Raw genomic sequence first — 13,450 nt, 5'->3', positions numbered from 1 at the left:
AGGATCTGGCATGTAGAGAACAAAATCCATTTTGGTTTTGAATAGGATTATTCATAAGAAAACATACAGATCATTTTCCAGCAAGTTACAGTTTATATATGTATATGCAAGAAGACTGCTCATCCTGTCACTTACTCAAAGATCAGAAACGTCCCTGTGGAAGTCACTAAAGTTACAGTACTCTGGAGAAAAATCAGTTTGTGATGATTGTAACATCCTGGAAAAGTCCACAATGTGTAGAAATAATTCCTTCTGAGGTTGGCCAAAGTTGAAGTAAGATGCTATAGCCAACGTTCTGCAGACTGAACAGGGGAAACTGAAATATGATTTATAAAAAATGCACATCATCTGCTACTATCATGTGTGAGGGAAACTTCTGATAAATGTTTGGAAGCTATAAAATGTAGTTTTAATCTGATACGGTCAGAATTCTGCTATTTTCCATGATACAAAAGATTCTCCTTAGAAGACTAACATCAGATTTTTGATTTTGCAATATTTTTGCATTTGTAATCACTGCAATATCCACTCTCCATTATGCACAGACCTACAGGAGCAGGCTGTGTGCACAACAAGGTATTTCCAGCCTGAGGCTCTCGGTGGAGAACAGCGGAGCTCGGCCGTGCCGAGGTGAACCCCGGAGCGCTGCGATGATCCCCGGCCACGGCAACGGCATCGGCTCGAGGGTGGGACTCAGCTCCTCATCCTCCACTTCCATCAACACCATTTCCTACTTACTGCACTGAGCTACTGAACTCAACTATGGATCTTGGGAAAAAAAAAAAGAGGCAAAAAAACCCCAAAGCAAAGAACCCATCAGGACCACTGTGCCTTTAGTTATGCAAGGAAAGGGATGCACTTGGCTGGCCTTGGGTTTGCTTCACTACATTCTAAAGGTGGTGCCAATATGTCTGGACAAAGCTATTTGATTTACTGACTTATTTCCCAATCTCACTGCTTACAAGACAACACTTCGTGTTTCCACTCCTTATCACGGAAAGCACAGGTAAAGCAGGAATTACCACTAACCTGCCTGCCTAACGGGTCCGCTGTCCACGCTGCCACCAAAGCCCGGCTTGTCGCAGTAAGGGGGGGCCCAGTCGGCCTCGCAGTGACAGTTCTTCTTATTGTTGCAGACCTGCAAAACAAGACAAATGACTTAACGTGGAAAGAATGACCCTATAGATCTGAGAGCAGCACTGGCTGATAAGGCCTCCTAATCGGGTAGCAACACATCTGAAAGAAACAGAACTTCTCGAGGAAAGGTGCCGTGTTGGTACCTGCCTGTGGGCACAACGCAACTCTGAGTGCAGGACACCATGGAGGAACCGGGATTCTGAAAAAGCATTATTTATTTGGCAGGTAATTGAGCTGCACCAGCTCAAAACTTCAATAAGATAAGGATAACCACACACCTCTTCAGTTTTCTTCTCTCTTTGCTTCCTGCAGCGACATTATCTGCTTTCTAACTTCAGTTCCTTCTGCCTCCACAGCAACAAATGTTGAGGCTGTAAAGTTCTGTCAGCCCATGTGAACCCTCCTTGTCCATCACGGCCTTGCACTAGCCTGAATATCGATTTTTCCACCACTCAGATCGCCCAGCTCTAAGATGCACCAGTTACTGGAAAAACACATGAAGCTGGAATGAGGGCTGAGGAAACCCTCCCTTTGATACACCACCTGCCCTGTCCGTGAAGATACAGTCCTCGGTGCTCTGGGGCTTTCAATCTGAGTTAAGGAACAATGAGCAAAACTTGATTTCCCAAATGGTCCCTGCAGAAAAGAGAACCCCAAAGGACCAGACACCATCACCAACATCAGAAGAGAAGAGGAGAAGAGGAGGAAAGGGAAGAGAGAAGAGAGAAGAGAGAGGAGACCATGCTGTATCAATGGAATACACAAACTGAACAGGCCAAAAACTTTCTTGCACAGGACAAAGATGGCACGGTCATGTGTAGATGCTCAAACTGATTTTTAAATAAATTTTTTGGGCTTAGGGCTAGTTGTCAATATGGTTCTTAATTACGTGATAACACTGATCATCACTGATCTACCACCACCATGGAGAAACTACGCAATAGGTTAATAAATGTGTTCCTGAGTCAGACACTTGTTAGGTCACAGGAGTTTGCAAATACGCATTTTTTGGCGAGGTCAGGCTGTGTCTGCAGAGTATTAAATTATCATTCACATAGCTTGGACTGCCTATGGTCATGTAAAATGAAAATGTTACTTTTCAAAGACAGCAAGGTAATTAAAAATATCATTCATTAAACAGTATTTTTAAAATTAAAGCGCTACAGGAGTCCCCATCTAGAATTCCATCAGGTCATTTTTAGCTACCCAGGAATCACCAGAGGTTCTCCATCGTACAGACATAAAGATGCTCATTCCAGCACAATGGGAACATGCAGCACTCTCAATGCTACTCCGTTTTTCAAATATGGGATGATGAACTAAGTTAAATCAAATTAAAATCCCTTCTTAGGAGAGGACAGAGAATTTCCTATCGCTCTTCCAATGCAGTAGCCACAGCTCTTCACAGAAACAAAGAGCTCATTAGCAAATCAAGGTTAATAAAGCATAACTTGACATAATTATCATTTTCATAATATGAACTAGGTTTCAAAACACTTTTATATTATTAACTGGTATCATTGAATTTTTCATCCTGCACCACTTTCATACCATGAGACTCATCAGTATGGTTTTACTTTATTTTAATACTTTTGGAAATGCTATTCCATTTGCATCTCAATTCAGATGCATATTTTAACTTCTATCTACACAGAAACTGTATTTTTTAAAATGTTAATGGGAATTCTTCATCAAGGAAGGTTAGACTTAAAATTGCTTTGAAGATGACAAAATTCCTTTTTTATCACAGACTGTTAATTAAGGACAAGATAATTACTACCTGATAAATATTTCTTTGTTGAAGAAAAATAATTTCTTGCAGTTCATATAAGGCACACTGAAAATGGAAATACATAATAAAAAAGTATTGCAGTGACTTTGATATATTACAAACAATCATAGATCCCAAAGCTATAATGTAAAATGATTTCTCATCCAGTGTTTACTGACTGATTGTAAAAAAATTGTTCCTATAATACTTACTCCACGTCCATGGCACTTTGTTGCACATCTGTGTACGCCAAAAACACTCGTATTCTGGCACCGGCGATTAAGGCAAATCTGCAAAAAAAAGGGAAGATGAGTGTGAATAGGGACAGAACCGCTGGTGCTCACAGGGCGTCGTGTCCCTGTCTGTACATCTGGTCATCCATCAGTGGCCCTTCTACCAGGTAAAGATTTCCAATTAAAGATGCTGCATTGCCAATGTTACGTTGACCAAAAGTAATACTGTGTAAGTATTTTAGGCCTAAATCTGCAGAAGCTGAAAACTGCTCATATCAGCATCCCGGCCAAGCCTGAATTTCAGATCTGGTTCATGTTCAGTTGATGTGCTGAGCTGGTGCAAATCAAATCCAGGGTTTCACTGAAGTGGAACTAGTGGTGAGCCGCCAGGCTTTGGGCTTTTTTTAAAGGCAATTTAAAACCCAGTCATTTGCACTTCTTCGGGACTAGGAATGCACTGAGCAGCATCTTCTCATGTACCTGACGTGGCTGCGTTCACGTCTCCACAGCAGCGGATGGTTCCTCGAGGAAAGGTGCAATGACCGTAGTTCTGGTTACACCAACAGCACCAAACTTACTCGTGCTAGTACAGAACTTACACTCAGGACAGGCTGAATATTCAGCTGAGGCCACTGATATATACGGGCTCATCGCTGGTCTTCAGCAAAACGGAGACGTTTCGAAGAATTTTCCCAAGCTAAACAACTACATGTAAAATGTAATAATAATTTTTAGAAAACGGTTGAAACAAATAGCTTATGCACAGTAATCAGATTCAAAACTTTTGTTTTCCGGTCATTATTGGTAAACTTTGCCAACATAGCTGAAAATTGGGGTAATGCAACATTAGTGGCATCTAATAATCCCATCAAACAAATGGCTGATGAAGATGTCAGTAATGAGTTATCCTACTCAAAACTGAAAAAAGAAGTTAGGACTGGAATCACTGTCACTATCCTGACCAAAAAAAAGAAAAAAAGAAAAAAAAAAAGAAAAAATCACTGCACAATTTTGCTCATGTTTAGCTGCAGTTCAGTTCAGTAGTACTAAAAGTCAGTCACAACAATTAGCATTAAGCAGGGAATAGTGCTGAAGGAGACAACAGGGATGCTTAATCAGGGCACTTATCCCCTGGGGAGAAGGAAAAATGGAAAGGAAATTAGAGTGAATTGGCATCAACATGCATGCCTGTAGAGAATACGGCCTGATTGCAGCAGCATTCACCATTCAAACGTTCAGCGTGCAGCGGCTCACACAACTCTGAGCACATTAAAATGGCTGAATTTCAAATTGTGTATCTTCGGCTTAGAAAACTCAAGAATATTTAAATTCATATTCTTAATCCATAATACAAATGCACTAATGTCCTCAAAGTAAAACATACCATTTCAGAAGTATTAGCCTGTGTATTCTATAGTGTGTATGTGTATGATTAGATAGATTAGAAAGATTAAATACTCATTAGTAAAACATAATGGGATGCTTTCCCAGCGTTCAATTTTCTTTGAAAAGACATTTTATAACAGATTGCCTTAGAGATGTTGTAAGGGTTGTTTTCCTGTACCAGAACTGTAGTTTCACTAGGGACGTATTTTAAACCTGTTCCCAATGCAGGGTGATAATCCAACAGAACTCGCAAGCACTCACAACTTCGGAGCTTTATTTGAATTTACCACAAATTATCAAAGCCCTTTTTGTTTTCTTATTGCAAGTAACCCAGTGAGGGGACAAAAACCGTCATTTCAATAGTTTTTGGATTCCTTTCCATCGCTCCCTCCTGTAAACTCGTGCCTGTCTCTCACCTTTCTCTGTTCCTTTTCTCCCAAAAGAAAACCTAAGAATGAGGCGGCCATGTGAAATTTGGCTACATTCACGTCGGGTAATTCACAAAGTTTGCAAAATATGATTGTGAGAATCCAGTTTTGGTGGCTGAACCAACAATGGATTTAGATTTTTCTAATAGTGCATAGACAGATAGCTCTTGCTGCAAGAAAAAAGAAGAGAGGGGGAGCTAATATCAGCAGATATAATATATTTTGAAACCTAAAGTGAAGTTAATGAAAATTTTGCAACACTGTAGACACTGGGAAAGCGAATACATTGAACTCAGAAATTCATTAACGATTGTGTAACGTATTTTGCTGTAATTATTCTGCAGAAAACCTCTAGCCTACATGGACAGATACTTGGGACTGTCCTCAAAAAATCTGTCATAGGCTTAAGCAACTTGCATTTCATCTGTAAATCTGTGATCCAGAATAGTGGCCAAAAGATGGGAGTGAAAATGTGACTCAGTGTGAGCATGAGAAACAACTGCTCTGTGGGAATAAGCAAATATCCCAAAGCAAAACCCAGCCAGTTTCGTACAAAATACTTTGCAGCATGAGAGTAGTGATGTTCCCCTTGTCTGGGAGTATTTCAGAACTTACTTTTCCATCTTCGCACTTGGTTCCCGACAGCACGAGCCCAGGATCGGGCATATCATCGCCCAGGTACACGTGGGTCCCCCGACACAGGATCTTGCCGCCTTCCTGAAGCGGGATATTAGTTTCTATGGAAACAGCATTGGTACCAATTACAGGTCGATTTGCTCCCCCTTGACACTGAATTTTTCCACATTTAGCATCTCTGAAGGGAATAAACATAACCAAAGATTAGTTAAGTAATTTTAAATGTTGTTAAATAATTTTAGATGTTACAAGCCCCCTCCCACCACCGTGCATCTGTTCCTGTTGGCAGGGACAGCCCCTACCTGGGTTCACATTTGGCAAAGGAGCTCTTGGAGTTTTTGCCGCAGTTGCCGTACGGATCGCCCGCAGAATTGACTCTCTCAAAGCAGATCCCAGGAGCAGGTTTTGCACCTGAAAACAAAACCTAATCAGAACTTTCAGCTCATACAAAGTGTTTTTCATAATTTTCTTGGAGCTCCACCGATGCTTTAAGGGAAGGTACGATGTGATCAGCATATTGATGAAGCACAACAAAACTGGTGCGGGATCTGCATGCCAATCGAAGAGACGGAATGTGCAGGTTTCCCACTGCTATCTGTCTCTTTTGGCAATGCTGAGGAATAGGCAATGCACAACTCTTTCTCTTTCGGAATTTCTCTAGATGATATCCCTCTTATGAATCCTCCTGGGACACAAAAACCTTTAGGAAATGCCCAATCTAGTTTGGTGAAGAAAGACAAGGGCCAGCTGGTAAGTCAACTCCCTCTTTTTACAGGAGTCCACGTGATTGTAGCGAAAGCCCAAGAGCTGAAGCCAAAGAAAATACTCTTCAAGTATGGCCTTTTTAAGTGCAGTTCAGAACAACATGAAACCAGAAAAAAAATCCAGTTGCAAACTAGAGTCCTACGTGACTGTAAAACCACAAATACCTGCCACGGAGAAGAGAATACGCTGCTGTTAGCTCATGCTAATGTACTGGGGAGAGGAAGAGAACCCGTCCCCACCTGAATCCTCTGTTAATCTGCTCCTGAAACCTGACTTGGAAGAATGGTCGTTTCTACCATGGAGGCAGAAGTAGGATCTGGGAAGAAAGGCAGCATCTGGCTCTTATCTACCACAGCTTTTGAGGATGGAGACATGTCCTAACAGCAAAGGAACTTTCCTGATGGGAGTAGTACTGGCAATGTTTGTGCAGACACATTACTCAGCCCTACGTTTCAGAAGTTAAAAGGTACTATTAGAACATCTCTTCTAACGTCTTATACAATCTCCTGTCCATTTTTTTCCCAGATCACGACCAAGTATTGAAAATCTTCTATGGCATGATACCTGCATTTATCTGAAAGGCCCAAGAGGTGGAGGATCCACTTCCCTGTTTTGACTTGCAATGACTAATTAGTCCATGTATTAGAATTTAATCCCTTTGTTCTAATGTGAAGTGTGGCTTTTATTTCCAGCCAATAATTGCTGCTCTTTGTAAGATTAAGAGGCCCTTCGCTAGGGCCCTTTACTGCCCCATATTTTCTTTCCATGAAGATAATTAATAGCACAATCAAGTCACTGCCAACATTCCAACTAATCCAATACACGGACTTGCTTTGAGCACACAAGGTGGCGAGGAGACACAAAGGCTAAAACTCCTCACAGATATCTGCTGGAAACATTTTTGTACTTTTGATAGATGAGCCAAACTAAAGCAAAAAGAACTGGCAAGAAGCGATGCGATAGCCTGAAGGCTGAGAACAGACCATTCCTACAGTGTTCCCTCATCTTTAACAGAGACAAACTGAGTTAGCATCAGGTTTTTTTTCAAATGTTTTGAGCCACTTCCAAGTGTGGGTAAAACATACCATTTATTTACACTATCCTGAAGATTTCATTTGAAAAGCTTCAAAGAGGAAGAAGGTTTAAAATAAAAAGCGGGTCAAATTCCTGGAGAAGAAAACACAAGTATGATTTTAAGACTTTCAGTTAGTGTGGGTCTTTTCACTAATAACTCAGAGATTAACGCCTCAATTAATTATCTGCATTTCACAGGCAGAAGCTTGACTAATACTATATACTGCTGCACAATCTAATGCTATTAAGGACAAAATATTAAAACTTGGGAGAGGCTTAAGATGGCACTCTCTATTCCCTCTAACATTTTTACATAGTGAAACTAGAAAACTCAGAAAGAAAAGCACAGAAGGAACAGAATATGAGCTGTTGTTCCCTGGAGAGCAGGACAAGAGCTTGAAATTCTTTGGAAGATTACGATCAAGCTTGCTGAGTTCAGAATATTTCTCAAATCTGGAACCATTAAAAGGGACTCACGCAGGACTCTTTCACTTCTTTTCATTAAACCACAAGCAACAATCAAAAAATCAACAAAAGCATCCAGACAAGGCACTGTGCAAAAAGCAAAAGTAGAATTTCCATTTTCAGCATGTAGATTACTCCTCGTCTTTTCCAGGGCAGGCACATTAACTATTCAGCTTGATACAAACATTAACACGTGCATATACTGTGCCAGCTTGGGAAGGGAAGGGGAGCGGGGGAAAAAAACATGCTGTAAGCAAGAGGCCAAGAAAAAATGCTTTTTCTCCCATATCTGCAAAGGTGGATTTGCTCAGACCTATCTCGCCAAAGGAATAAGCTCCCCCATGTACCACTACCCTATTCGATTGCAATGGGTCTTGTTTCTTCTTGGTCTGGAGCTTTGTGGCCCAACTAGTTCAGCCAGTGGCACATCATTGCATTCCTAATGAACACACTAAAAAAATGGTGTTAAAAAGAGAAAGGGCTCACTGACATACTAAGACAGTTTAAGGTATTTATCTTCCTCTTTCACCTGGTGAAACGTTGTTTGGCTGGGGTTTTTTTGAATGTAGAAGTCAAGCGTGCTACAGTGGCTGGAAAGCAGCCCGCAGGAAGAAGAACACATCTGCAGCATCCTTGCAGGGCGCAGACAGCGAGCTTTAACTCCAACCGATAATGCTTGACAAGAAAACACATCTCATGGAGCACAAAAAAAAATGCTCCCCCCTGCCAGGCTGGGAGCAGTCTGGGTATGAAAACACCTGGTACCCAATGATCATCTGCGGCTTGGAAACAGAAATCTAGCTTCAATTTCTGTCTTTGGTATCAAACCAAAACATATTGTTGCTTGGGATTCAGATGGCTGTTCCCTCTCCTCACTGGTTTCTCAAAATATTTGGACTTTTTTTACAGATGAAAACATACCAGAGTGTAGGAAGCTGAACAGATGGAGCTCCCAAGTTAAAAGGAAGATTTCAGAGGATGCTTAAGGAAGAGAATTGTAATATTGTGTTTCTGGAGAAAACCCATTTATCATGATTGCACCACATAAACTGAAGCAGAAAGTCCTGTCTCTCTCTATTTCGCCACCTCTACAGGCAAAGGCAAAATGATTTGTGAAAGACTTCCAGTGATTAAGTGCTTTGAGCTGGATGAGCAGAGTTTATCTCACTTTGCTATTGATAATTATAGTCTCGTGACCCTGTAATGAAGGTCCTGTCAGCATTTCCACGCCAAGTGTTATTCAAGGGATTAAATCAGCCATTTGGAACTGCAGAAGGTCAAAGCTCACCACTGCAGTTGTCAACCCGCAGCGCTTGGGTTTTTTATCCAGATGTGTATATTGATGAGCCCACTTCTTTCCCTGTAAGGCTGCAAAAAAAGAGACGTTCTACGCTTTTGGAAGTGATACAGAAACACTGTGTCATTTCAGATCAGCGCAAGACCTGCTGCAATGAGAAAACATCGACTCCTGAAAAAGAGAATTTTCTGACCATGGTGCTGATTCCAAGAAGAGAGGAACACCCGTTATCAAGCTGACAGCAGAAAAGATATTTCAATTCAGTTCCAAACATCGTCTCAGACATTTAAAAAAAATTATACAGTGTTTATGGATGTGGAAGGGAAAAAAACCCCACACCTGAGTAACTGGAGTTCTGTTGCTCAGAGTAAACCAACTAGCACCACAAACAACTGTGTAAATAAATATAAGCATAAAAATACCGTTCTCTGGCCCGTGATTTGCACCTGGATGTTATATCTCATTAAGTTTGTTTTACCGCACAGCTGATGTAAAGCAAACGTTCCCCAAGCTCCCCTTGGCCTCTCTCTTTGTCTTGGTGATCCCTGTTGTTAAGTCTGTGCAAGAGAGAGATGGGGCTGAGCTGTTATCAATACTTTTGCATTTCAGGACTCTGCTAGCCCTCACTGGCTCTGAAAACATGGCTTAATGCCTTACATATCTCAAAAAAAAAAAAGGCCTGGCGATAAATCTGTGGTGATCAAAAGAGTTTGATTTTTACTGGACTCAAATCTTTACAGTGCTTGGATAAATTAGCAGTTTTGCACACAAACCCAGTTGGTGATGGTTTGGTCAGCTGGTTTAGATGGGCAGCCCATCTCTTTTGCCTATAGGGTTGTAGCTGGAAAAAAACCGCAAAACTCTTATACCAGTGACGGGTCTTTGTAACAAATATTAACATTAAAGTCAAGATTCTTTCTGCCTAAACAAATGGCTACATCTATGCAACATATTTCAGTATATTCTAATTATTAAGTCAGCACCTGCCACTGGCTCCCCAAATCATTGGTTTTTCCCTCTTGGGGAAAAGTAGGCAAACACAGACAAACATCTCCTTCCCTAAAGAATCATTTTCTTGTCGATGTAGAAAAAGCCATGAGCCTAAAACTGAGAATCTTCTATTCCTTGGTAATCAATAATTTCTCTCTCTTAAGGAGCTTGATCTGTGTGTCCCGTTGCTCCTGGGCCGTGCCAGTGGAGCCCCAGGCGTTGCACAGATGTGTCACTAGCCATCTATCCTGCAGTCACACTATTAGCAGTAAGTCAGATCAGCACAGTTTCATATTTTTGAATACGAGACTAAAAAGGTCACAAGCAATTCATGCATGTTGCTCCTTAAAGACAAAAAAATACATGAATTAAGGTGAGAGAGAGAAAAACCTGTGTGTTCTGGGAATGAACTTGGTCTTTAAGAGGAACTTATGGCTATTTTCAGACACTGCCCCCAGGTCTTCCTCTCGTCTTTCACTCCAAGCTTTCCATGATGTTGCAGATACGGAACAGCAAAAAGTATTCCTCTATTTGACTTGGATTTATCTGTTGAAAGTAACCAAAAAACCCAACGAAATGCAAGTATATCTTTCTGGAAACAAATTCCTATTCGTCAGCCTAATGTTAACAAGCTCTGACAGTGCTCATCATTTTTCTTTAACTACATCTAAAAATATTGAGATTGACATTCATCATTTGGCTTCTGGACATCTTATAATCCAACAAATAAAAAAAGATAAACCAAAGAAGACAGTGAATAAGGAATTCGATATATTGAATATTAAGAAAAGTTACTGTATTTTACTTAGCATGCTCTTCTCCTCCCGGGAAGAAGAAAAAAAGAATTAATGTAAGTGAACTCTGATCTGTTTTCTCTGTAGAATTTGTTTTATAAAACCAAACAACTCTCCTTCATTTCAATACACACAGTTGGTAAAAACCATTTTAATCAACTATAACAACCTAGTAAAAGTTTCAAATGTATCGTTTGGATACAAAGTCCAGAGACAACATCTTAGAAGGTCAAGCCTCTCTTTCCGCTGCAAGGCCGGAAGGAAATTTTTAAAATCTGTCCCACAATATTTTTCCAACTGCTCATACTCCAACCAGATGTGATCAAGTGGTAGATATCCACATCCCCAGTCCTTAAATCCAGAACATAGACCCTAGGTTTTTGCCTGAACCCTGTGTGCTGCACTGCTTGAAGGTTGATTTTCCTGGCATTATTTCCAAGAATGTGAACAGAATTAAGCCCTCCAGTTCAGGTCTGGTAATGTTCCATCCTCCATTTCAAAATCTTTATCCTTGGGTACTCCTAAAACAAAGAAGTGTATTCCAGCTACAGTCTGTTGGAGCTCTGCTCCGAACAAAGTCTTTTTTCTCAGAGCCCCACAGCCTTGACCAGCGGAGACCCCACGCACAGCGGCGCCCACACTGAACAGTCGAAAGAAGAAAGACAAGAAAGAATCTGGGGAGCCTGGGGGTCTGGAGGATTTGCTGCGTTAGGACATAGACCTGGCAAGGGAGTTGCAGCAATTCAGCTCTCTGACCTTTAGTTGCATTTTTCTCAGCAACTGAAATTATTAACAGTCCAACCAAGTAACTTTCCACGGCATGGGAAACTGGTTCATCAGGAGATTTTGCTTTAGACAAGAGAAAATGTCTCTGTGTCCAGGGGATTAAAAATCCCAGTATGACTAAGACTGGAAGCCGTAACTGTGCACACTTACACAAGCTCACATTAACTCTACCATGTGAGTGGGATTTGGAGGAGTGTATCAGATTCATGGCTTGCTCCACATGGGGAGTTTAATTTTGAACTGGAACTCTCCTAACATCCTCTTATACCCACGCGACCGAGCTAATCTACTATCTGCATCACTGGCATTATTTCTTGAGATGCTTTAACTCTCTTTAAAACAAAAACTGCGACAGTCGAAGTCCCTGTGACGATGACAGATAAATCCTTCAACAGACTTCTGATGAGAGTTTGGACGAAGGGAAACATCTGTGTGTCATTATATTGATAAATAAGTTTTGAAACAGAGTCGAAGGCAGCGAAATACTGAACGGAAAGAGGCTAAGGGAGCCAAAAAAGTCAGTTTAAAAGAAATAATTAAATCTAGCTCTAACTAATGCTTTTCTTCAGGAGAGGTAAAAGTCTTTTTCCCATTTGAGAGAAGGTCCAAGCGAGATGCTGAAGGAGACATGACTTGTCCTTATCAATGCAGGAGGCAATAGCAAAATGCTGAGTTAGTACTTGTATTTCAGTGGAAGGGCCACAGGACATGACAGAAAGGTGAACGGCTTTCCTGGGATATCATCTGTTTATGATAACCCAAGAACTCATACTATGAGATTTTTTTTGCAAAATGTACGTAAATTCCCGTAGGAGAATAAAATCTTTCTGCTTCAGTGCATACACTGCTATGAGTACTGTCAGGAAGCAGGTTTACAGGTAACACCAATTAATAAAACCTACACAATGATACAAGAATCTTACGTAAATATCAAATACTGAACTCTGTTTTGGGATGTTGACAGACGTATACGGGCAATTTAGAGCACAGAAGGAAGGTTACGTACCAGCCTGAAAAAGCATGTCATTTCAACCTGTCAAGAGCATTCAGCACTTTGTAGGATGACATAAAGCTATATCAAAGTCAGTATTGAATGATTTGTCTAAGTTCACATAGCCATTTGCAGCTGTCTTGCAAAATGAACCTAGTTACTGTTGCTCTCTACCTCCTGCTGCAAGAGATGAAGCCGGCTGCAGATCAACAATAAAATGAATCACAAAATTATTCCCTCATTATTCAGTTCAGAAAAGAATAGATGCAGATTGGCACCGCAGAAAATTCCTCCAGCTCTATCTATAATCAAACGCCTTTTTTTTTTTCCTCCCTTCTTTCTTTCCCAAGTGTATCTCATGACCAGATCTCCTGGTTCTCAGGCTCACCTTGGCCCCAGAGGGTGATGCACTGCTGCTCGTGGGTCTGGCAGATGCCGCTGTAGCAATAGCCATCCTCCCGCTGGCACGCGTGCCCGTCGTGCAGGTAGACGTTGGCTGGGCAGTGAGGGCTGGCTCCGGTGCAAAACTCGGGTAGATCGCAGGAATTACTTGAGTCTCTGCAAGAAATCCCCGCTGGTTTTAACTGCAAAACAAACAAAAATCCTTAACGGAATTGCAATCAATAAGAGTTATGCAGTGGTATAACCCATGCAGTGCACAAACAGCTTTTTCCACTGGCTCTGTACCAACTGACCG

At 41.1% G+C, this 13,450-nt stretch overlaps 1 protein-coding gene across 1 annotated transcript in view; it reads right to left on the bottom strand.

The window, feature by feature from the left end:
* The window catches only part of ADAM12 (ADAM metallopeptidase domain 12), a 178,020-nt gene that overhangs the window by 11,047 nt on the left and 153,523 nt on the right, over positions 1 to 13,450 (bottom strand). Inside the window, exons 14-18 of the mRNA XM_065638798.1 lie at positions 13,142 to 13,337; positions 5,894 to 6,002; positions 5,571 to 5,769; positions 3,121 to 3,198; positions 1,030 to 1,138 (exon numbers count right to left, since the gene is read on the bottom strand). Of these exons, the coding sequence (XP_065494870.1) occupies positions 1,030 to 1,138; positions 3,121 to 3,198; positions 5,571 to 5,769; positions 5,894 to 6,002; positions 13,142 to 13,337 (691 nt within the window). The remainder of the gene's footprint in view (positions 1 to 1,029; positions 1,139 to 3,120; positions 3,199 to 5,570; positions 5,770 to 5,893; positions 6,003 to 13,141; positions 13,338 to 13,450) is intronic.

Source organism: Caloenas nicobarica, chromosome 7 (genome assembly GCF_036013445.1).
Source record: "Caloenas nicobarica isolate bCalNic1 chromosome 7, bCalNic1.hap1, whole genome shotgun sequence".
In the NCBI taxonomy this organism is placed as follows: Eukaryota; Metazoa; Chordata; class Aves; order Columbiformes; family Columbidae; genus Caloenas; species Caloenas nicobarica.
This window is presented reverse-complemented; position numbering and strand designations above follow the sequence as displayed.